Source organism: Necator americanus, chromosome X, assembly GCF_031761385.1.
Source record: "Necator americanus strain Aroian chromosome X, whole genome shotgun sequence".
Classification (NCBI taxonomy): Eukaryota; Metazoa; Nematoda; class Chromadorea; order Rhabditida; family Ancylostomatidae; genus Necator; species Necator americanus.
This window is the reverse complement of record NC_087376.1, coordinates 12,586,691-12,611,704: the sequence shown is the minus strand read 5'-3', so window position 1 is coordinate 12,611,704 and position 25,014 is coordinate 12,586,691. Positions and strand designations below refer to the sequence as shown.

The 25,014-nt window shown below is 41.7% G+C and overlaps 6 protein-coding genes across 8 annotated transcripts; 3 read left to right on the top strand and 3 right to left on the bottom strand.

Moving 5' to 3' along the window:
* Positions 1 to 51: 51 nt before the first annotated feature.
* On the top strand, positions 52 to 393 carry RB195_022693 (uncharacterized protein; the record flags this gene model as incomplete). The annotated part of the gene is made up of 1 exon (XM_064209889.1): positions 52 to 393. The coding sequence occupies one exon, from the start codon at positions 52 to 54 to the stop codon at positions 391 to 393; it is 342 nt and encodes a 113-aa protein (XP_064065770.1).
* Positions 394 to 2,601: 2,208 nt separating this feature from the next.
* Positions 2,602 to 2,949, bottom strand: RB195_022692 (uncharacterized protein; the record flags this gene model as incomplete). The annotated part of the gene is made up of 1 exon (XM_064209888.1): positions 2,602 to 2,949. The coding sequence occupies one exon, from the start codon at positions 2,947 to 2,949 to the stop codon at positions 2,602 to 2,604; it is 348 nt and encodes a 115-aa protein (XP_064065769.1).
* A 1,655-nt stretch (positions 2,950 to 4,604) lies between these two features.
* On the top strand, positions 4,605 to 5,210 carry RB195_022691 (uncharacterized protein; the record flags this gene model as incomplete). The annotated part of the gene is made up of 1 exon (XM_064209887.1): positions 4,605 to 5,210. The coding sequence occupies one exon, from the start codon at positions 4,605 to 4,607 to the stop codon at positions 5,208 to 5,210; it is 606 nt and encodes a 201-aa protein (XP_064065768.1).
* A 3,905-nt stretch (positions 5,211 to 9,115) lies between these two features.
* On the bottom strand, positions 9,116 to 9,804 carry RB195_022690 (uncharacterized protein; the record flags this gene model as incomplete). Of its 2 annotated transcripts, XM_064209886.1 has the most annotated exons (3): positions 9,116 to 9,298; positions 9,485 to 9,599; positions 9,710 to 9,804. In XM_064209886.1, 3 exons carry the CDS (start codon positions 9,802 to 9,804, stop codon positions 9,116 to 9,118), a joined length of 393 nt encoding a protein of 130 aa, XP_064065766.1. The 2 variants fall into 2 exon arrangements, with proteins under 2 accessions (XP_064065766.1, XP_064065767.1); XM_064209885.1 differs by lacking the exon at positions 9,116 to 9,298 and having other exon boundaries at positions 9,452 to 9,599.
* A 1,251-nt stretch (positions 9,805 to 11,055) lies between these two features.
* Positions 11,056 to 11,437, bottom strand: RB195_022689 (uncharacterized protein; the record flags this gene model as incomplete). Of its 2 annotated transcripts, XM_064209884.1 has the most annotated exons (2): positions 11,056 to 11,370; positions 11,426 to 11,437. In XM_064209884.1, the coding sequence occupies 2 exons, from the start codon at positions 11,435 to 11,437 to the stop codon at positions 11,056 to 11,058; spliced, it is 327 nt and encodes a 108-aa protein (XP_064065764.1). The 2 variants fall into 2 exon arrangements, with proteins under 2 accessions (XP_064065764.1, XP_064065765.1); XM_064209883.1 differs by lacking the exon at positions 11,426 to 11,437 and having other exon boundaries at positions 11,056 to 11,328.
* Positions 11,438 to 12,842: 1,405 nt separating this feature from the next.
* On the top strand, positions 12,843 to 18,204 carry RB195_022688 (uncharacterized protein; the record flags this gene model as incomplete). Its single annotated transcript, XM_064209882.1, has 5 exons — positions 12,843 to 12,856; positions 13,033 to 13,110; positions 13,229 to 13,341; positions 17,946 to 18,056; positions 18,116 to 18,204. 5 exons carry the CDS (start codon positions 12,843 to 12,845, stop codon positions 18,202 to 18,204), a joined length of 405 nt encoding a protein of 134 aa, XP_064065763.1.
* Positions 18,205 to 25,014: the final 6,810 nt, after the last annotated feature.

The following is a 25,014-nucleotide window of genomic DNA, read 5'->3' as shown; positions in this document are numbered from 1 at the left end:
CAGTGTGATACAATCTCAGCCAAAATATTCACAGCCACCCTCGAGAACGCAATGCGAAGGTTGGAATGGGACGACATGGGGGTGAAGGTTGATGGTCGGCAGCTACATCATTTGCGCTCTGCTGATGACATCGTGCTAATAACACTTAGTATCAGTCAAGCGGAACGAATGCTGACCGAATTTGACGAAACATGTGGATGCATCGGTCTTCAGCTGAATCTGCAAAAGACGATTTTCATGCGTAACAGATGGGTTTCGGATGCCCCATTCACGCTCAACGGAACAAACATATCCAATTGCAGCAGCTACATTTATCTGGGTCGGGAATTGAACATGATGGACGACCTGACCCCTGAGCTGGACAGGAGGAGAAGAGCGGCTTGGAGAGTCTAGAAAAGCATCGAAGATATAGTGAAGAAGACCAAGAACACCTCGCTCCGTGCTCACCTCTTCAACACCACCGTACTTCCTGCTTTGAACTATGCTTCGGAAACCTGGGCATTTCGCAAGCAGGAAGAAAACGCAGTGAGCGTAATTAAACGCGCAATTGAGAGAGTGATGCTAGGGGTATCCCACTTCACGCAAGTGAGGGACGGGATTCGAAGTTGTCTCCGTCAGCGATCGAAGATTAAGACGCCGTCACGTTTGCCAAGGGAAGTAAGATAGTGTGGGCCGGACGCGTGATGCGCTTTAACGACAACCGTTGGACCAGAGCCGTGAGCGACTGGGTTCCCCGCGATATTAAGCGCACTACATGAAGACCGCCGACCCGATGGTGAGATTTCTTCACGAAGTCCTTCAGAGGAAATTACGATGCTCTTCGTGTCCCACGCGAAAGGAGGAGCCACTGGGCGACTCTGTCACGCGATCGGGACAGATAGAAGAACTACTGGCGCCCGCTCGACCAGTTCGAAGATTTACGGGGGTCAAGGTGATCAAGGTGATCAAGGTACGGATATGCTAATGAATGACTGAATGCAGTTTCTTGCTTGTTTTCATTCTTTTTGCTTTCCTTTCTGGATTCTTCGTCTTTTATGTTTGTATTCTCGTAAATTTATTATGTTTGCTATACTTGCTTTTGTTACAGACGTCCATATTTTATCTGTATTATTCTTGGGTTATTGTATTGCTTTTGTTCATGTTTTGCTTTTGAAATTTTGTTCGATGTAAATGTTAATGTTCTTTTTTTTGTTTCTCCGCCTATCCCCCCCCTCTTCCTTCTTCCTTACAAAAAAAAAAAGAAAAGAACACTAACGTGAAAATAAGTGAACAAAAACAATACAGTAACTTAAGAACAATGCAGATACAATATTGATCTATAGCAAAAGCAGGTACAGCAAATATAACAAAAATGCGAAAAAAAAGAAACATAGGAGGCATAAAAATCAGAAGGACAATAACAAGAACAGGAAAGACGAGAGAAAAAGAAGAAAACAAACAAAAATTACGGCCAATATCGGTCTCGGTTACGTCACTCGGAGAAATTTGGCAAGCTACTAAGCAAACCGCTCGCAGACGGTCTGCGAGCGGCCAAATGCCGCGTTGCTCTAGCGCATGTGCATGCATGTGCTGTACGTTTCGAAAATGGAGCAGAGACGATGCTCAAGGAATTAAATGAAGCAGGAAAGAGATTAAGATTGCAAATAAACAGAAAGAAGACACAACTCATGAACATCTCCTGCTAGGACAGAGGAGTGCAACTTGAAGGCTCCCAAGTCGTGGAAAATTCGTCATACATGTACCTTGGACGTTCTATGAATATTGAAGGAAGAACTGAATAGGAGGATGAGAACATCGTGTACAGCAATCGCACCCGTCAGCGAAACTATGGACCAAGAGCTCTGCACCCATCTGTTCGACTTGGCAGTTCTTCCGACGCTCTGTGACAGAGACGTATGCATGCAATGTATGTATTGTATGCTATGTGTGCATGAATAGTAGGGTCAAAACGAAATGATGCACGGTGCATTTGCGTAAGTGGCTGTGCATCCGCGGGAAATGCCAATGGCTAATTAACAAAGACTGGCCGCGTGTTTTTAAGCTGCACATTTGTCAAAACTAAGCTGTGGAAACGTTTCAAATCAGTGACTCATAGTCGGGTCAAAACGAAGTGAAGCACGGTGCAGTCGCGTAAGCGGTCTCCACAGAGGCGGCGTGGTCGAGATAGCAGTTGGAATCGAGGTGGGACAATCGCGAACTGCAGCAATGAACGGTGGTAGCAAAGGCCCTCACTCGATTCTAACCTCTACTTCTAATACAATAGGCATTCTTTTACAAGTTCTGGAAAGCGGTCTTCCACAAAAATACCTATCTCCAACGGACATAGCTTGTTTAGTAGCTTTTGGACAACTCTTTTGTTTTGGTGGACCGAGTTTCGATGGCCTTACAAGACCATTTGCATTTGATGTTGTTTAAAGTGCTTTGGCGTACATCTAATCACCACTCGAAATTATTGCTCAACGAGTACAATTTCTCAAATTTGCGGTGTATTTGTCACATGCCGTGGTTGTTTTAGTGGCACTCTCTGGATATCTCTCAAATATGCGAGATATTCTTTGTTCCACCGTTCCCAAAATATTGCAGTGATCGTTTTCGAAAACATTAACGAAAAACGAATTCCAGTAAAACGCGCTGGCGCACCCAAAGTGGATTGACACGCCAGTGACTACTTTTTTTATTAGCCTCCTGGATACGTGGCGACACATCATACGGGTACCTCTTGACCGTTCCCCTCTCTTTAAGGTCTTCCTTTATCGCCTCTGTGCAATGCCTTGCGAGCTCGAACGTGAGTTCTAGGTTGCCTGGAGCTCGTGCAGCTCCACGCTGGCGTATCAGCTCAGGAATTTGAAGAGATAGGCGTCTCGTGGTGGTTTTAAAACTCTCAGCTTTCTTCGTGCAGTCGTGAAGGTGTTCAACGAGCCGGTCATATTCCTCGTCGACGTTGTCCATTGGTTGAATTTTTCCAAAAGCCGGCTAACGTGGCGAAAAGATCCTAGTTAGTGATAGTCCTGGGAGTTCGCTCTCTGAACTTCGCGGCTTTCTCTTCTCTCTGAGTAAATGAAAATCTTCCCCGGAGGAGGCGATGGTCCGATCCCGTATAGAACGTTAGCAAAATAGCGACGTCCGTCAGGCAGAACCTTTTACTGATGATGATGTGGTCTGATTCATTGCGGACGATGTGCTTAATTTCAGTATCCTCCACCGATTGACTCCTACATCTAGCGCAGAGAGGAGTGCTTATGGAATTGTGAGTTTTTATAGGTGGCCTTTGTTGTCATTAAAAACTCGGAACGCCTCTCCCCTGCTTGTTCCATTATGTGCCGTGGTACTCGAGGTGACGTTCCTCAGACGTTCTTCTTGGGCCAATTTTGGCGTTGAATTATGACCTTGTTGAAGGCATGATCTTCTCGATAGAACTCAATCATCTTGGCTCGCTTCATCAGATCTTCGATGGCCGCTTCCGATGCGAGCGTACGTGCGTTATAAGTACAGATCGTCATCCCACTCCTTTTCCGTTTCGGTAGCTTATATGACTCCTGCAATCCCGTCTTTCCTGGCGCTACCGTACCAGGCTTTCCTCCGGAGTCAGGAGACTCTTTTCTATTACTGTCACATGCGAGAAATTTTAAAACCCATGGACAGGTTGCAAGCCTCTAGTCCCATGAGTTTTTGGGAGAACGTTGCGTTTTCCGTAGTGGACAGGTGGAGCTTATTTGTTGGAGACGACTCCAAACCGCCTCCCTTGCACGTTCTAGTCACTTGATTGCAGGCTTTTGGCCGGACCGACGTGCGGGATACAAGGATGTCATGAGTCAGTCCTGGCTCAGCAGAAATAGGAAATCCATCCTCTGAATCAACCCGCGTCTCTGGGCAAGCACAATATCGCTTTTGCTCCGCGATTAACCCCCTATCCTCCACCCGGGGAGACGCTACCCTCGCGACTAACCGGCTGTGGTCCCTCTAGTGAGGGAGATCAGTGGATATCCGTACACGCATCATAATTAAAGGTGATTCTTTGTGCAAACCATGCGCTTATGCGCTGAGTCAAGAGCACACAACAAACCAGTGCCACCTTTTCTCAATCAACGGCTACATTTCTCTTTGAGATCAATAGCATTCTGCTACCTGTGAGCCTGCTGTGCAGCAGCAGTGCGTCTGAAATTTGGCGCGTTACTGGGAAGCCGTGACGCGCTCGGCACGCAACGCGGTTAGTGAAGCAAGGCATGCGGCGTACGGGGATTTTATTTTGATGGTCTCTCAGTTGGATCGTTTGGGGGGTTATTGCTTCGCTTGGGACTGGATTCCATTACATCGTCTCTTCTCTTGAATTACTTGATGCTGAGATGGAGCAGATGTCGGGTTGTTGAGTGCCGCAGACGTTTTTTAGTTTTCTTTTTCGCAAAGTGATTCGAGCACTTTCTTCCTTTCATTGTAAAGGTCCTTTTTGCTGTTTCACAGAGATATCATTACTTGTTTTTAGAGTATGCAAGCTCTCTACCAACTTACTGGAACAACCGGACAGTCTTTTCAAGGCCAGCCCCTAGCTCAACGGAACGAACATATCCGGATGCACCAGCTACGTTTATCTGGGTCGGGAACTGAACATGATGAACGACCTGACCCTCGAGCTGGGCAGGAGGAGACGAGCGGCTTGGGGAGCGTACAAGAGCATCGAGGATGTAGTGAAGAAGACCAGGAACACCCGGCTCCGTGCTCACCTCTTCAACACCACCGTACTTCCTGCTTTGACCTATGCTTCGGAAACCTGGGCATTTCGCAAGCAGGAAGAAAACGCGGTGAGCGTCATTGAACGCGTAATTGAGAGAGTGATGTTAGGAGTATCCCGTTTCGCGCATGTGAGGACCGGGATTCGAAGTTCTCTCCTACGTCAGCGATCGAAGATTAAAGACGCCGCCGCGTTTGCCAAGGAAAGTAAAATAAGGTGGGCCGGACACGTGATGCGCCTTAACGACAACCGTTGGATCAGAGCCGTGAGCGACTGGGTTCCCCGCGATATTAAGCACACTACAGGAAGACCGCCGACCCGATGGTCAGATTTCTTCACGAAGTCCTTCAAAGAAAAATATGATGATCTTCGTGTCCCACGCGAAAGGAGGAACCACTGGGCTACTCTGGCACGCGATCGGGACAAATGGAAGAATTACTGGCGCCCGCTCGACCATTTCGAAGATCAACGGGAGTCAAGGTGATCAAAGTGATGGATCGTCTTGAAAAGGGAATTAATCCAGAAAAGTTTATAGACTCATTCCCAAAAGCCCGGTCAAATTTGAAAATCATCCTAATCGAAAACAAATGTAACAAAACCCAAAAAAGTGGGAGAAATCTGTGATATCTGAGAAAGATCAGATCATGCCGAACGATTACTGACGATAAATTACAATAAAGGCGAGGTATGGTAAAAGAAGCCATGCAGCGGTAGAAATTGTTCTCAGTAGGCACTAAAATCATGACTGTCAGAGAAAAAATCGTCCTAAATGTGGGGCAATGCACGATATAAACCTTTGCATTTCCACTTCAAGTAAAGGTAGGGTTACAAAGTATAACGCTGGTGAATTGCGCAATCGAAATGCTATAGTACCAATAGCAAGAAGTAGCACTTTTTCTCATATTCGGCACGGTAATGGAACAATGGTGGAGTATACAACGATCACCAGGCAAATCCTCACACGACTGATCACAGCCCTAATCACACAGTTGAAGGTTCATATTGACAATAGAAAAGACCAGGAATTCCTAACGGCTGAGGATAGAAATGTTCGGAACAGTAACACAGAAAATGCAAACAAAAAACTGTATTAGTTCTTTGACATATGAGCCTAAACAACCATCATTAGCAGAATATAGAAAAAAAAAACTTTTTTTTAAGAATGTCAGATACGGGTAGACATACCAAAAACTACCAACAAAGCACCGTGATACACGGTAAGGGTCAATAAAATGACCGCAAAAGGCAACAATGACTGTACGTAGCCTCAACCTTGCTCAAGTATAGAATGAGTCGGGGATATCACAGAAGTTATTCGAACTCGACTGTTTAGTAGAATCATCAGAAGAATGCTTTAGGAAGGAAAATACGCTCGAACACCTCAAAACCTATTGGAAATCTACATCATTCGAATGCGATGTTGTAACCGTGCCTTTTCCTTTGAAATATAAAGTGGTCGATATAGCGGAGAATTACAGAATAGCATACCATCGACTGATTCTGTTGTAGAGGTAACTGTTTAACAACTGTGAGTAGTACAAAAAAGGATTGTGTTTAAAATGGGGTAGTGCATTAGTTCACGGACAAAATGGAAGTTCACCTGGCAAGTACCACATTTCATATTCTTAGTTTGGAAACCACAGAAGGCAAAATTCCTTGAGGAAGGTGTTTTGGCCTCTACTAAGAGAGTCGGACAACTATTGAATGTTGTGATCTACTGGGAAAAAGTCTTTGTAAATAAAAGACCTGACTTTCTATCTGCAAGTAGAACCAGCAAAATAATTCTCCTATGTGGTGTTGTACAAAACAGGCTAATGGATGTTCATAAAGATATGCATCGCTTCTTATGGCTGAAAGACTTGGCTAGACTTCCAAATCGAGACAGCATAGCAGAATACGGATTCAATCGTTTGTCTTTCGTAAACACGTCGGCACCAAGTATTTTGAACATGGCTATTTTGACTTGTGGGCAAAATCCTTCTATGGCCTACACCGAAGATAAAACATTAGAAAAATATGCTGCCTCAAGAAAAATCTTCCGTAAAATCAGCATGAATTTAGGCGAATATATTCCAAATCCAACAGAAGTAAACAGAGCTTCTTCCAGAAGATGATAGAGTGCCAGCAGACAGCGTAAAGCATAATGGTGTCAAATATGACAGCACTTCAGACAAATTTGTGATGAAAGTAGTAGTTTCACTATTGGAACAGTTAATCAAATGTAACATAGTAAGCCAAATAAATTTGAGTTATGATCCAGTAGACCTCGTAGGCCCACTGCTCATCAAGCTGAGGAAATTCATGATTCTGGAATAGGATGGGAACAATACTTTCAAGAAGAGCCCTGTAGGAAGTGTAATTCCGTAATAGGGAGCCGACAATGCGTGTTGTGAAACCTAACATAATAATAACACAACACTAATAAAGTCACTTCACTGATCAGTGCGAAGAGCAAACTAACGCCAAGAACGATCCAGTAGATTATTCACCATCGTTGGCTAAATTATAAAGTTATTATTGGCTATCCTAATGGCACTGAGAATGGCAAACAAAAGCATTCTTCATTTAACAAGCAGTGTCCTCAATAGCGTGCCCTGAATATGGTTCACGATGTGAAATAGCGCATGAGTGAATCAGATCTTCGCGCAAAGTTCCGATATTTGGGAACAATCTAATCAGAAGGATAGCATTTTGAGATAGAAGACTTAAATCGACTTAAAATCTATTCCGAAACATCCACTTCATCTTACAACACAAGGGCTTGCATCTTGAAGTGTTCGAAAATCTGTCACCTGGTCCGTTTTATATCTCGAAGAGGTATTCCGATACTCATTCGAACCAACTGCAGAACGAACTAGAAGAAAGTAAACCACATAGAAACAAAAGTGGCTGAAAACTTATTCTTGGAAAATAGTGAAAACAGCAGTTCTGTGATGAGCTGCAGTGCCTCAAGAGGGTCTAAAATGGCTAACCAAACCACCTCCTTCACCAATGACACGAGGAAAAATGGGAAGCGATGGTCGGCCCCATGAAAAGATGCTTTCAGAGAAAAAAACACTGGGCACAAAAATTGTCATTTGAACAAATGACTGCAGTAGTATATTAAATCTTGAAGTGGTCGGAAATGTGAGCAGTAATATAAATAATTGGAGTGGTATTTGACACTCGCCCATTGACAAAACTGGGTGATCTTTACGATCTTTATGAAATACCGACAAGAACTATTGACTTTCTGTGAGGAAATCTGAAGTATTCTACACCAGGCACGCTGCAACGCCGATAGGTTATGTAATCAGCAGTTGTCCAAGGCGGAAGCGCAAGAAGCGTCAAAAAGGATCGCTGCAACATTTTGGAAAAATTGAAACGTGGAATACCTTGCAGTTTGTATACGCGGCCCCAAAGGTTGCGCGATATAAGCTTGCAAACTGAAATATTTTAATTTTCGTTTATTATAACGTATGAAATCAACATTGACATGACCATTGGTTTCAGTTTCATGCAACTTACTACTTCAATGACAGTCTGAGATGTCTTCGAGACATGAGCAATTCTCAAAAAAGATGTATGCTAGAAATGGTGGGAAGCAACCGCATGTTACATTACCACATGTTTTACCTCAACTCGAGTATCCTGGATATGGAAATGATCTTCTGAACTCGAAACTATTTTGCACAGCCTACTTTTAAAGCATTTGGACTGGGCACAAGAGTCCTAAACGAGCACCTTGTTTTGTGGAAAATCTTTAGTCTCGCTTCGGAACATTAAAACATAATAGTTTCATTGGTGTCGAACGTATCTTCATAAGTTCAGTATTCTTGCTAGCGTCTCCGATTTCAGTTCAAAAATTGGAATTGATTTTATTCAGCAGCGCTTCCTCCTTTGTAGTTATGGGTGCAGTTTTCACGAGATTCGCATAGAACCTCTACATTATGTGGTATTTACTCATGCTGATGAGTTGTTCTTTTACCTACTAGTGCTTAGTGCATGGTACAAATAAAAAAAGTGGACTGTGCATTGGGCGGGCGCGGATAGAATGTTTTCATTGAAACTATTTCTTCTTTCGATGTTTGTTTTGAACCTACTTTTTTCTTTGCATTTCGTATGCACTTAATTAACCACACCATAGACATGATGATAATGTTACTGCACCATCGACGTACTCGAGATCCGTAGACGTAGAAGACGGTGCTAAAACGACATCAGCGGGACACCCCTCAAGTGTTCTTTGCATAATGTCATCTACAGCAAAGTTGAACAGAAAGGGCCTTGAGGGCCTCGGGAAGACTCACATTTGCTTGCAATTATTAAGATTATTGGATACAAGGTTAACAACATGATGATATGTCAACAGCAACAACAGCGGTTAACCAAAGTCGACCTAAAAACGTGCTAATGATGCTGAAACGACATCAACGGGACACTGTTGTACTGTTCTTCGCATGATGTTATGGATGGCAAACTAAACGAAAAAGGTTCTTCTACAGCCTCTTGTCCCACTCCAGCTGCCACTTCGAATGATGTAGTACATCCGGCTGATGTGCGAATCGCAGCAATTCTTCTTCTGTTCATATCCTTAATTAAACATACGAATTCTCCTGGAATTCTATAGGCCCAAGGACACGTTGAGGGAACGACCTCGATCAGAAGGGTGTAGAGGGGCTTCGCAGTCCGGAAAAGCTAACTCTAGATGCCTCTGAGACCGCTGCCACACTCTGACCACTCTCCTCACGATGAACACCTAGTCAAGCGTAGATCGACCAGGGCGAAACCGGCTTCTCCGTCACAGGTGGTTCCTTCGCGATGTTCCATTAGCCGATCCGGGATGATACGCTTCAAACCTTGTACATTACACGCAGCAATGATACTTAGATACCTAGAATCTTGACTGGAAGTGCGGCCCCAGCCACTTTCTCACTTTTTCTTTTCCACTCGTTTCGTTCTTTCGCAATTGTCATCCAAGATGTTCTCAAGCGTCGTGAACACCGTTCAGCCGTATCCAACTGAGCTCTCAGCTGGTCCATCCCTGCAGCGAATACATCCCCATCTCGTTGGCAGAATTCCTTGAACGCGTTTAGCATCTCTTGATATCCACCTCCAGCGTTCTTTCAGTCCATTTATCGTAAATTCTTTCCTAATATAACTGAGCTTTGTACAAGACGCTCAGCAGGCATATCGGACGGTAGTTACAAGTTACAGCATGTTGTCAACCTTGTATCAAAATTAGATGCAGCCTGCGGAATGAGGCTCCGCCCTGATAAATGCAAGCAGATGTGAGTCTCCTCATGCCCTCAGTTATTTTGGTCGTATGCTGGAAACGATGCCATCATCTGCATCTACGAAACAGATACTCAGCAAAGCTTGACTGCATGGAGAGAAAGCTGTTAGGCTACATTTGTCCGATGGTGTGGTACTTGGTAGTGAATATAGTGTACCGGCTTATGACAAGTGGAAAACATTAACATCTTGCTCGGCCTTCTGAAGTGGTCAAAGAAAATCGCCTCCGTTTCTTTGGTCACGTTATGGTTGGTAAAGGAAGGTCTAAGGACACTTGGCATTGACAGGGAGTTCAGTCGAGACGTAAAGTTTCGCCGATTATGGAATAGCGATGGATGGATAGATTCTGCGCAAGATCTAGCTGAAGATCGAATAGGATAGGCTTGGATATGTTCAAGGACGACCTATCCGCATCTCGGCGAAGATGCGGATAGGTCGTGACACCCGTCCGCCGTTTACGTCAAGTAAGTCATGTCACGCAAAAGTATGACAAATTGTCGTCGACAATGATTCCCTAGCAGAAAACACATTCTCCATTGATGAATAAAAGATTCTCTATAGCCTCATTAGAGGTTATGATGCTACCAAGTTATTGACTATTAACTTCCCGGTGAATGTGAATAAGAAGGGTCTGTTCTCAACGCATCTGCAGACTGGGTGCCGTACGATTGCTTACCGACATGACAGCATGTCGTACTTCGCTCGGGAGAACCTCTGGAATGGCATGTCCATCTTCCCTCAGATTGTGAAAAGGAAAGTGGGCATGGCTGTCGATGAGACTAAAGTAAAGTCGTGAATGACCAACTCCATTTTCCTTCCCGATGCAGTGGTTATTCTCTTTGGATTCCAAGTCCGAGTTTTGGTCCGATCTTTCATAGAACTTTGGCACAACAGCGTCAGTCAAAACCTTTTACTGACTACAATTTCATTGCAGTATACAACACCGGGTTACTACCACGTCCATTAAGTAGAAAGGAGGGCTTCTGGAATTACGAGTTCACATAGGTGGCATTAGCCGGGGTGATAAACTCGGAAAGCCTTTCCCCATGTCTGTTCTATTGTAGGTCGTGGGTTACGATTTGAAGTCTCTCAGACGCTCTTTTGGAATCAATTTTGGCGTTGAAATCGTCAACTTTGACCTTGTAGAAGGTATGGTCTTCTCTATAGAATTTTTCCACGTCTATATCGATAGTTCCGACTGCTTCCTCTTTGTAGCTTGATGTTGTAGCGTAAGCGACTAAAATAGTCGAAGCTGGTGTTGATCCACATCTTCTTACCCGCAAAGTTTGGGTCGTAGGTTGTTCGAAAGAGTCGAAGTTCTTTGTCATCTTCGTGTTGACAAGGACACAGATCTTTGCCGTAGCATATTCCTAAAAACAGTTCTTCTCCAGTGTCATATACGACGTTCAGTGGATGGTGACGTACCATTTCCGTCATTCTGATGACGTCGCACTTAATCTAGCTTACATCATCAGATCTTCAATGGCCGCTATTAATGCAAACGTACGTACGTTATAAGTACAAATCGCCAATCTCCTGGTCTTTTTCCATTCTGATAGCCTAGATGAATCTTGCAACCCCATCCTTTCTGGCGCTACCGTACCAGGCTCTCCTCCGAAGTCAAGAGACTCTTCTTTATCATTGTATCTTGGATTTAATTCCAAAACCCATGAGCAGGTTGCCGGCCTCTTGCCCCATTAGTTTTGGGTGAACGTTTTGCCCTGCCGCAGTGGACAAGCGAAGTTTATTTGTTGGAGGCGACTCCAAACCGCCCCCTTGCACCTCCCAGTCGCTTGAATGAAATAATCCTTGTCCGGGCCTGCGGGTTACAAGGATGTTATAAGTCAGTCCCGGCACAACAGAAACAGGGAGTCTGCTACCTTAGTACATCTGCGTCTCAGGGCAAGCACAAAGCCTTTTTTGGTCCGCTGTTAGCCCCTAACTGCCAATTGACGATGCGCGACGTAGCCTTGCCACTAACTGGCTGTTATCCTTCTAGTTAGGGAGATCCATGGTTTCTGCTGGATAACTAAGGAGGATCCCAACTCCATCTCTTCTAGATACCAAGCTCCTTAATTTCATGGTATGATGTCTGTACACAGAGCTAGCACCGGCTAGGTACTGTCCATCAGTTAAAGGCATCACCCCACGAATCTGAGTTGGTACGGATTTCAGGTGGAGTATTCGTATACGGGATTGTAGATTATGGAGAGGGGTGTGATTCCGTCCATTTCTTCCTAAATGCCGTTGAAAACGACCCGGAAGATGCGGCGCGTGCACAAAGCTGGCGCGCTCCAATCGAACTTTGTAGAAAATAGCACACAGAACGCCCGAAGCCGTATCTTCCGGGCCGCTGTTTACGGCAATTAGGAAGAAGTGGACGGGATCACGTCTCTCTCCATAATCTAGTATCTCGTTTACGAATGCTCCGCCTGAAATCCGTACCACCTCAGATTCGTGGAGTGATGCTCTTAATTAGCTCAGCAGGAAGTTTGCAAAAGACTCTCTTGCATCATATCGTTACACGTATTCATTTTGTGAGTGCGTGCAACTCATTCTGTCGTGCGTGTTTTAGCAGTTGTATTGAACACTGGGTCGGAGTGCATATGATGCCTTGAGTGTTCCTGATGCCTCAGATCTCGGGATTTGTAGAGGGATTTTTTCGCCTTTTCCTTTCATTCTACTGATACTTCTGAACTAATTCAAAGCCCTCACTTACAAGAGGAGAGATCCCAACATCGTAAATCTCCTCGAAGACTGCAACTGAGTTGTGTGCAGAAGTCACAAGTGGATCATCATTTTATACAACTCTGCATCAACAAAAGCCACTTACAAAACGAAGATGTTTGAGCAAACGTAGGCTTTGTTTCTTTTCACTGTTTCACAATGACACCTTTATTGTCATGACTTAAAAAACCACGAATCTCTCATTTACAAGTCCTCACTGCGCAGTTACGAGAAGAAGCAGCTGAACCAAATCTTTATTATTAGTGTGGTCTCTAGACAGGGAACGGAACTCCTTCTGTATTTAGAGTACTGTCCAGATCTCGGAACAACACCCCTTCCGGTGCGTACATTTCCCACTCACTGACAGGAGCTCCAGTTACGAAGTGGACAAAAATAGTTGAAAGGATAATATTGAAAGACGAAAGATCTTGTTCTTTCGTGGTGATATTCCATTTTTATTGGAAATAGTCCTAACAAATGAAGATTATTGTTCCGATTAAGGTTTATCCCATCGAAACAAACGGATTTTGGAGACGGTGAAACAGAAGAAACTTACAATACCAATAGTGAATTGAGTCCTAATAGCTTCTTATTGTCGCTTAAAGAAGTGTTTGGTACTTTTGACTTCAAATTTAGGACATCGCTTTGTACCCTTGTTTATTCCATTTTGAACTACTGCTTACCAGCAAAAAAAACGACCATCAGGAAAAGTGATAGCAATGATGCTACTTTACAATACTGTGCATGAACATTGAAACGGTGATTAACGGTGTGGTTTCGTCGCACACCGTCGCTTGCTCTTAACTTGTCATAAAATAGAAATTTAGGAACATTTTATAAATCATTAGACTCCCCTCTTCGTGATCTCTCCAGAACCTCCCGTATCTTTTGAGAAAGGAGCGAAATGACGCCAAATATGCACCAAAAAGCAATAATTGAAACTTAACATAGTTCAAAGTTATAGTTGAAAAAGTGTTCGGAGACTCAAACTTTCACGTTTGGTCAAAATGGCAAGGAATTGTTAATACCATTCACATAAAACTGTTGATCTGCTAATTTTTTTAAACTCATTTCTGCGATTTTGATCATTGTGTAAAATTGCGGCTTGACCTTACTTTGAACCTTTGTTACAAAAGAATAAGTTATTAAAACAGTGAATAAACTTTTCGTCCCACTTTTCGTCTTCTTCCTTTTATTTTCCCTCTACTTTTACGGATCCGTTAATGTCCAGAACTGAGTTCAAATTGAAATGACTAAAAATCTATCCAAAAATCTATTGAGAGGAAAACAAACCCTATAGAATAAAGCACATTATGTGTTTTAAGAGTTCTGGTTAGATCATTTCAATTTGAACTCAGTTCTTGATATTAACTTAGGCGCAAAGTAGAGGAAAAATAAAAGGAGAAAAAGAAAAAAAAAAGGAAAAGAAGAAAAATGGGATTTTTAAATTTTCATCCATTGTAAAAAAACAAAACAAGGCTTGTCTGTCCACAACCAGTACAAATTTCTCACAATTTAGGTGTGGCTGTGCTCAATCGCGATTTTATTCACTGTTTTAATAACTTCTTTCTTTGTAACAAAGATTCAGAAAGGTCGAACCGCAATTTTACACAATGATCAATATCGCAGAAGTGAGTTTAAAAAACAGCAGATTAACAGTTAAATGTGAATGGCATTAACTATTCCTTGCTGTTCTGACCAAATGTGAAAGTTTGAGTCCCTAAACACTTTTTCAACTATAACTTTGGGTTATGTTAAGTTCCAATTATCGCTTTTCGGTGCATATTTGGCGTCATTTTGCTCCTTTCTCAAAAGATTGGGCAAAAGAAAAAGATCGGGAGGTTTTAGATAGATCACGAAGGAGGCAGTCTAATGGTATATAAAATGTTCCTAAACTTCTATTTTATGACAGGTTAAGAGCAAGCGAGGGTGAAGGACGGTGCCGCACCGTTACTCATCGTCACCGTCGCTTTTCAGTGTTTATGCACAGTATTGTACTCTAGAGAACATCCACTTCTCGTAGGCTCGTGGAACTTTTGATTTCAACTCCCTCGCTCCTCTCTTTGTGAGGCTACGCAGTAAGCATATGTAGATTTTTCTTAGATGAATATTAGATGTTTCGATGATATCAGCTGACAAGGATTTGTCACCGACACCCTTCCAACTTCAGAGAAAAGAACTACTACGAAGCAAATGTATTCCTGTTTTTTTAATCGACAAGGAAAAAATCAGAAGTCTTTCAGATTTCATTTTTCAAGCTAAGACACTATTGTAGTTTTCTTCTGGTTTGGGAGCGACGGCCATAGCGTTGTAGTCTATTCCATCGAGTTTCATTTCCCTGAACCTGACAAGGTCGTTTCTACTTTCGTAAAATCGCACTTTATAATCAAACAAAACATGCCAATGCTTGACATGATGGATGCTACTGGGTAATTAATGTAAATGCATGAAATACTGTGCCATGTCGTTCTCTCTTCACTTCCGGTATTATCATTGGTAAATATACGAGCCACATGTGTGGATGTTTGAGGAAGGAATGTGCGTTAACAGAAGACGCAGACGAAAAAGAGAAGTGTAGAGAGAGCACGAGGCTCCTATGGTGTTGAGGCACCGCAGAAAGCCATCGATTCCCGAGTGTCCAATGTCCACTATAGAGGCGTTCTAAAACACTACCCCTTACGAAATGAGTGGCAATGTGCGAACTATTCGTTTAGTGGAACCGTTCTGAACAGTTAATCGACTGGTGAAAATGTGTCAGTTTAAAGCCGTTTAAAGCTGAGAGATAAAGCTGGCAGTAATTGCGTTGAAGCAACACAAGTGCCGAGTAGATAGGTGAACGATACGTTTAAGAGCTTGTTACCGCTATATGATTGGCTTTTTCTCTTCCTTGATGCGTTACTACTAGTATTACCATCATATTGGACAGATATGCAAATCTATAGTTAAGAGGATAAAAGGATAAAGCTTCTGGCGTTAATCAATCCGCTTGGGATGCGCCCCCACGTTCACTTCAATTCAGAATCGTTCGAGGTTTACGAACGTGCAACTGGCCTATACAATGGATTGCAGTGGCTAGCCGGTGTGTCAAGTCAGTGTTTTTATCCTCCCAGACAAGTCTGGTACCAATTTATCGATCCTGGAGGGATGAAAGGCTTGGTGAGCACTAGGGCGAATTCGAACCTCCGATCGATCGTGCAGGAAACAGAACCTCTAACCGCTACACTACACCCGCCCAATTCTATAGTTAACACGTGTAAATCTCTGTTGTATGGCAGAGGAAGAATTCTTCTTCCAATGTTATGCCATGAAAGCGGGTTGAATTCCGGAACAACTAAGAGTTGAGCACGAACACAACTCTGAGAATGGTACTTCTAAAAAAATCCCACTTTTTCATTACCTATGTGTGCTTCCAATCCTGATGGCAGAACGCTATCACCCATACACTTCCAGAACATGTATCGACTAAAGCTTACGCTTGTATTCTTCCAAAACATGCAAATAAGAGGTGTATCTTTAGTAACCAGTAGCGGGTTGCAACTTCATTTCTTTCGAAAGTACAGCACCACACTGAGAGTTCGCTGGAGATTATTCGCATTGTTCGGAAGCACAATAAGTGCATCAATGAACGCACCTCACTTTCTGCCTTGCTGCTGAGTCACGAAACTGTCCAGTGATATTTCCCATCATCCTGGACGACGTCTTGACGCATCTCCACATATTACAACATTCGCCTCTAATCTCAGCGAGACTACATGATCACATCTCTACAGCTCATGTTCACGTAGAAATTATGCGTATTCCAAGAATGCGGCTGAACAAATGCTGCCGCACATTTCGCTGGTGGATAAGAAAGGAATAACCATACGGAACACTGTTTGAACCATGGCAGCTAATTGGTGACGCTGGCTAGCTGCCAGCTGCTCTCCGCTCGTCTGTGCCTCCTCTTCGCACACGCTGTCGGATCCGAATGACCACTCGCCGCACGTCGCGCTCCCTCCTCCCCACACATCGGCCGCCCGTTCGAAGCATTTGCATATTGCGCAATCGGGACTGGTCATCGGTCACTACAAAGAAGCTTTCCAACTTCTACTTTCTGCATCATTTCTAGGTTATTCTAATCTCAGAACTCGTGGTTTCATCTCTGTTTTTGTTGGCAGTAAATAACTACGAGGTAAAACGAACACTAAGGCTACTCCATAGTTTTAATCTGCATCCTCTTGGGCGAGTCACTATTTTGTTCTAGTTTTGGATGGAATATGTTCTAGTGAGGATCCAATAAAGACCTTCCTAAACCAACGCTGTAAGCACATGCGTACCACTCTGTACCTGCAAAACTTCGTTGCCCGTGAATAGGTAAAGCGCTTATGTAATTAAATAAACGACAAAATACAGAAATATACGAGTTCTCAGTTCGTCAGCTTTTTTTCTGCGATCACTTCAATTTTTAGAGGAACTAATTTAAAATCGTGCGTGATAGGCTTTTCCAGACGCTCTGTAAGATCTTACTGAATAAGGTTACAGGGTTTCGTTGTTAGAATATTTTACTCCAGTTCCAGACAATACGAGAGCATACGATTTATTTTTATGCATTAATTGATGGTGACTAAATCCAGTAATCATACGCCTTCGGAAGCCAATGTTTTTAACTTCTACCGTATTCTTCTCATATCCGTTTCTTTTTAATCCAAACATCTGAACAATTGGTGGAAGAAGGAATGTCTTCTAGAAACTACTTCGTTTTTCATCCTTTTATTTCCTTGGACAACCTTTTTTGTGCATGTGCTATTAAAAATACAAATTATTACAAATACTCTTATGTAAGTCATAACAAAGTTCCACCCAGAGTGTTATTTAGTATTTTGCACGGGAAAAAGTATGTATTTTCATAATAGTATGTTCTTCTGAGCTATACAACATGCTACAGCACATTTGCAAAGGTTTGTCGATATTTGACTTGCTGAATCCGCAGCTGTACTGCATAAATGCGAATATGAAACTTTCTCATTTCATTCATTCATTTCATGCAGTAACGAATCCTCTCACTAGCACGGCTGCAGCTTCGTCATGCACTTTGTAAGACGGGGAAAAAGAATACATGTCGATTCGACAGAAGTTTAATGTCGTTGCTCCATCATTTCCCAGCATGGGGTATCATGCGCATTCACCCAAGATTTCTACATGTTTTCAGTCATGTTACGAACATAGTTGACTTTCATAGAGTATGCTGGTCACCTATTCTGGTTTGCTCATAGAAGCAATGTACCACCCTTCGCACATACCGATAGCATTTGTGGATTTGCTTCACTCGTACGTGGTCTGCTGAGCAACGGTATGATGAAGGTGGGCAGGTTGTGTCGTTGTTGTTCTATTCCTATTTTTGTGTTCAAGGATCACTAGAAGAAAGTCGTGTGCAAGAGAAAGAAATCGGGTTGAAGCGCAAAGTCCATCTGGGGAATGATCACCCTTCATTCTATTAAAAGATTCCAGTCGGAACATTGCTTTCATGGAGTGACTTCAATAAGATAGCCCATCTTCTGACTCAGTGTTCACCAATGGAATTATTTATTGTGTGACCCTATGCTTATGAAGAGATTATGCATATGGACAGTCGGATCACATCCGTACATCTTTCTTGCGTCGCGTTCTGTTTGTTCGTTTTGGTAATCGTCGGCTGCAGCCACCGCCTGTTACATACTATTTACTCAACCTGAAACTCAGTGACCTCAGCAATTGATTTCTCAGATAATGTCCAAACTTTCATACAAGCATTCGTCCCTTCAATATCCTCGTCTCGTCTCTGTAATTCAACCTCTGAATCTTACTCCCACAAACTGTGGGGTGTTCCCCATTCAAACAGATTGGCTCTGAACATCAAGCATCTAAATCATTTGCATTACTCGTTTTGGGTCACGCAAACCACAATGTTGTATGCTGTTTTCACGCTTTTGATATAAAATATTGTTATTATTCAATAATTGTTTTGATACAAATTTCGTTGTGTTTTTCATTGTTTTGATACAAATTTCGTTGTGTTTTTCAAAGGTCCTTTTTTCCACCCGTGCTGTTTACATAAATAATGATGAAGAAGCTTTTTCATAGGAGAGATCGAAATGAAAACAGACCTTGGAGTTTAAGAAGAAATTGTCTATCTATGCTATCAATCCTATCTATCTATCTGTCATCAACATTATTATTAATAGCATTTAAGGGTGCAGTCCTTTGTCTACCCGTGGTTTTCGTCGAGAGCAGTTGTTCCGAACTTACGCACAGAGGATTCGCCAATTTTCGTCATCTGTTCGTTTGACCGTAGTTACCTAAAGTTCAAAACAATAACAAATAATCTGAGGTAGTTCAAACGAAAGAGTTAGTTAATTCTTGTCTCTTCTATTCTTACCTCTACTGCTCCTCTTGAAAACACCATTGGAGTGGACATTAGTTGTACATTTGCTGATACGGCTGTTTGATTTATATCAACATTGAGAGGATCCCATTCGTACAGAGCTATTAAAGAAAACTCCGACTTAACAACTAAGGGAAGCTTTACATTTTGTAAAATTTCGTTGCACGCAGTTATGACATCCTATAACGCATTTCTAAAAATACGAGTTCAGTCTCTTCAGTTCTCTTTATCTCATATGTACGCAGAGTGGCTTTTCTTTTTGTACTTTTCAACCATTTCCTTCCTAGTCTCTTTTCCGGAAAACCAGAATTAGCATTCTGAGTAGAACATACTTTCTCAATTCGTAGGATATAGCGCGAACGATACAGCTAACCAACCGCTCTTCAACAACAACTGCAAATTATGTGTTGTGAGTTGGTCTTTTAACTTCAAAGGTTGAATTCCACCGAGATGCTTCTGCACTACGTTTTTTCAAAGTAGATTTGCTGAGTTGTGTAATATAATGCAGTTCCAGGAATCATAGACGAAACATCATTGCCCCAGTAAAAACACCTTTATGGAAATTTTTCATTTTTGGCTTCTTTCCACCGGTTAAGTGTACTTACATAATTGTTGATCCGGGGTTAAAAATTCATTTCTCGGGTAATTTCAGGAGTAATCCGCTTCTATCAAACTCATCACGTCGGTCCTATGAGTGCAAAGAATTGTCTCATTGAATAAACTACAACACCGCTACTAACTTGTGTCCCAAAATCCGTCGCAAACCGTCGGAATTCTTGGAAATGGTCAAAATTAAATTTTGCAAGTACCATTCGAAAGTAAATGAGCTGCTGATTTCAAATATACTTCGAGAATTTACTTTTGACAAATGTGTGGCCTGAAAACGGGCAAAGTTTCTTCAAGCCCCGTTAATTACTTTCACACCTCCGCAATCCTTCCATTGGCATACCCCGCGGATACATCTCTTTGGAAGGAAGGGGTGTTCATAGGATTTCCGCTTATTTCTCGAAATTGGACAAAATGTTTATTACATCCGTAATTAGGAGGCTATTTAGAGCATTTTGGTACCCCACATCATATGTTGGTTCGAAATTTCCATTCTCTTCAGAAATTCACGAAAGTGCTCCATCGAAGATTAATAAAACGCCATGCTTTCGAAGCTGTGAAAAATCTCCTCGGAAATTTTTCAGCAAACAACTTGTACTTGACAATAGTTCATATTGTAAGCTTCTAGCTTTGAAAATGTATAGTTTTTCCAGTGTCAAACTTACAACATTACTCTATTTCGTTATTTGGTCCAATTTTTGAGCAGCTGTCAACAGCTTAGAATGAACGCTTAAGTCTCGCGATTCGGTACTTGCCTAGAACTCTCCTTCCTTTACGAGAAGTGAATTAGGCGCTAACATTGGATGACAGCTGGTCATGGTTTTCGAGTGACCAAATTGGAGAAAATTTCGTTTGTTTTCACAAAACAGAAATTTTTGCAGCCTCTGTGAATTCTTTCAGTACCTCAAATAGCTAGTTCTTTTCACAAAGAGACGCTCTTTCGAATGATGTTGAATTCGCTTACATTTACAAACTTCAAAATTTCAACACTGACTCCGCCTTCCTATAGAGCAGGCGATATTCTTAGCTGGAATGGTTATCGCGGCCCAGGCATGGTCTGACAGGCATCTCACACCTTCGATAGGTGACTCCTCTGGCGATTCGGCGTCACAGAGAGACAATAATGTTTGAACATAAATGGAGGGTGACGAGAATTCTACACAGTTCTTATTTGTAAAAACAGCAGGTATAATTTGAAACGGCTATGAAGGAAAATGACTGATGAAACTAAACCAAGACACAAAAAGAAAAGGAGAGGGAAGAAAAGGAAGAAGTGAATATTATTCGAATTGAACTGCAAAATACGAAAAATTCAAAAATTCAAAAAGTTTCGTTTTTTCCTCCATAAAACGTCTTAATTTGTTACATGTCTGTCTTTTTCAGGAGGTTTGTTTCGTTTGTTTGTATTTCTTTCCGAAAGCTTGTGAAATTGAAGTAGCTGTATGGTTCCGATGACTAAGAACTGTGTAGAATTCTCGTCACCCTTCATTTATGTTCAAACATTATTGTCTCTCTGTGACGCCGAATCGCCAGAGGAGTCACCTATCGAAGGTGTGAGATGCCTGTCAGACCATGCCTGGGCCGCGATAACCATTCCAGCTAAGAATATCGCCTGCTCTATAGGAAGGCGGAGTCAGTGTTGAAATTTTGAAGTTTGTAAATGTAAGCGAATTCAACATCATTCGAAAGAGCGTCTCTTTGTGAAAAGAACTAGCTATTTGAGGTACTGAAAGAATTCACAGAGGCTGCAAAAATTTCTGTTTTGTGAAAACAAACGAAATTTTCTCCAATTTGGTCACTCGAAAACCATGACCAGCTGTCATCCAATGTTAGCGCCTAATTCACTTCTCGTAAAGGAAGGAGAGTTCTAGGCAAGTACCGAATCGCGAGACTTAAGCGTTCATTCTAAGCTGTTGACAGCTGCTCAAAAATTGGACCAAATAACGAAATAGAGTAATGTTGTAAGTTTGACACTGGAAAAACTATACATTTTCAAAGCTAGAAGCTTACAATATGAACTATTGTCAAGTACAAGTTGTTTGCTGAAAAATTTCCGAGGAGATTTTTCACAGCTTCGAAAGCATGGCGTTTTATTAATCTTCGATGGAGCACTTTCGTGAATTTCTGAAGAGAATGGAAATTTCGAACCAACATATGATGTGGGGTACCAAAATGCTCTAAATAGCCTCCTAATCACGGATGTAATAAACATTTTGTCCAATTTCGAGAAATAAGCGGAAATCCTATGAACACCCCTTCCTTCCAAAGAGATGTATCCGCGGGGTATGCCAATGGAAGGATTGCGGAGGTGTGAAAGTAATTAACGGGGCTTGAAGAAACTTTGCCCGTTTTCAGGCCACACATTTGTCAAAAGTAAATTCTCGAAGTATATTTGAAATCAGCAGCTCATTTACTTTCGAATGGTACTTGCAAAATTTAATTTTGACCATTTCCAAGAATTCCGACGGTTTGCGACGGATTTTGGGACACAAGTTAGTAGTGGTGTTGTAATACCTGTCCCTGATGCTTCTGTTTCCTGAACTTGTGAAAGTGTTCAGCGTTTTCGCTGTGATATGATACTGAATATCTTAGAACATCAAAAATGATCACGTTTGCTTCAGGCACGAATCTAATCAAAAACGAAGACCTTTAACGAATACAAGAACTATCCCCTTATTATCATTTGTTGCTAAATTTCTATCCGAAACATACGTGTATTTTCTTGCTGTTTTATTCTGAGTTATGATTTTTTAGTTGTTCATCTTATGTTGTGGAGCACCTTGAGTCCATTAATAATGCATAAGGAAACAAATGAAATAATAGCAATTTACGCCCAGTGCCTTGTCTACGACTGCAAAGGCTAACTTCAAAATTTTCTCCGAATGGTAGCGTTAATGATTACACTGATCGGAAGGAACCTGCGTGTTTCTTCTGTCTCTTCTTTTAACGAGGTCCTAGAACTAGACGAAACCCTCTTGACCTTCTGGAAGAGTCGTAGTTTCTTCTTCAAAGGTTTAGCATACAACACCGCTACTAACTTCTTTCCCGAAATCCGTCGCAAACCGTTGGAATTTCTGTGAACGGGCAAAATAAAATTTCGAAAATACCATTTGAAAGCATATGAGCTGTTGATTTCAAATATACTTCAAGAATTCAGTTCTAACAAGTGTGTGGCCTGAAAAGAAGCAAAGTTTCCGCAGCCTTCGTTAATAACTTTCACACCTTCGCAATCTTTGCACTGCATATCCGGCGGATACAACTCCGTGAAAGGAAGAGGTGTTAATAGGATTTGCGCTAATTTCTCAAAATTAGGCGAAATGTTTATTATATTCGTAATCAGAAGGTTATTTAGAGCATTTTGGTACCCCATTTCATGTATGGGTTCAAATTTCCATTCTCTTCGGGAATTGACAAAAAGTTAGTAAAAAAGGCATACATTAACTAGCTGCGGAAAATTGGAAATTTTCCAATTGAACAATTTGTTCTTGACAATAGTTCAAATTGTAAGTATCTAGATTTGAAGATGTCTAGTCGAGGCTTCACTCTCGCAACTCGGTACTTGCTTAGGACTCTCCTTTCTTTACAAGATATGGGTTAGGCGTTTGCATTGAATGACAACTGGTGATGGTTTTCGACTGATCAAATTGGAAAAACTTTCGAGTGTTTCCACAAAAACGAGATTTTTCCAGCCTCCATGAATTTTATCCTGAAATAAAACAGTTCTTCTTGCAGAGAGACGCTCTTTTGAATGATGTCAAATTTAAAGGTAATTAACGAAGAGTGCGGAAACTCTGGTTGTTTTCAAGACACACGTTTGTCAAAGCTAAATTCTTGAAGCATATTTGAAATCAACAGCTCATTTGTTTTCGAATGGTATTTTCAAAATACAATTCTGCCAACTCCCCAGAATTCCGACGGTTTGCGACGGATTAATCGGTCGGATTTTGGGACAGAAGTTATGTAGTAGCGGTGTTGTAGATCCGGTTTTTAAAATTTGGAATGTCTTGGGAGCCTTGATTAGTGTGACATGCTGCATGGTCAGAATCTCATTCAAAAGTTTCAGTAAGTTTTACCTGTGTCTTATGGTTTGCTGGCATCTAACTTATTGCAAAATTCTTGCAAACCATGTTGTACATGGGAAAAAGAGACGAGCTGTGCACGTTTTCGTTTCATATTCTCCCACAGGACTAGCTCTTTTTGTAATAATTCTTTCTGGTAGCCATCCTACGAGGGGATGTGATTTCCACTTGCTAAACCTGTTCAGAAACAAATTCGGTAGTAGCCCTTTGTAGCACACTCTGTTGTACTACATACACATGTTTTTTTTTGTCATAAATTATATTAAGCAAGACGCTCCTATTTGCTAGAAAATTCATGAAGCCTTGTTCACAAATGTAAAAAAAGCTTGTTGCAGCATTAGAACACAAATATTCGCTACTTGTGGGTGTTCTAGTTAATATAGAGTTAGACCAGAGTTCAACCTCTTTGAAAAAAAAAAAATTGGTACGTTCGTGCCAAACTTCAATCTGATGCATAAACGATGTGTTCAACACATTGTCAATCTGAGGTGCTCATTTGTAAGCTTACAAGTTCTCCATTCAAAATTTCTATTCCATTGGTGGTCTATTCGCATCATAATTTTCCATTTTGTCCATTATCCATACTTTTCTGCTTGCTGACGTAGTCCCGGTAGTACTTTGTTGCGCTTTTCCTCCGTAGTTATCGATCTGTTGGTGTGACCATGTTGTGTCATGGTCGCAATACCGTGAACTATGTATGGAACACAAATCTCGGTGCAGATTGTACATTTTGGTCTTTCAAGTGTATGTTGGGGATGGATATTGTCACTCTTTAATAATGGATCGTCAAAACTAAGTATCGATTTATATACTGGCTTCGACAATGGGATTTGATCCTTTAATGGTATAGTTTGTACGGAGAATCTACTCTTAACCGCTGGAAAAAAGTGCTAACAAGTGTTGTTTCTTAGTGTGGATAGATGAGAATAGGAGACAGCTACGTTATCAGATTTTGCAAATATTGACACATCTGTTCGATTTCTGTAGCATTGAGTAATGGGTTGTTATTTTTCGATTGTAATACGTGAATGAAGGAAAAACATTGAAGTGTATAATCTCAGGAGAAAAATAACGAAAGCATAATTGTTAAGCTTGGCACTCATCCAAGGAAGCACGAAGCAAAGGTGACAGGTGTGTTGGATTCAACTTATACTGAAACTCCTATTTTTGTGTATAGGAGTTTCAGTATAAGTTGAAGTATA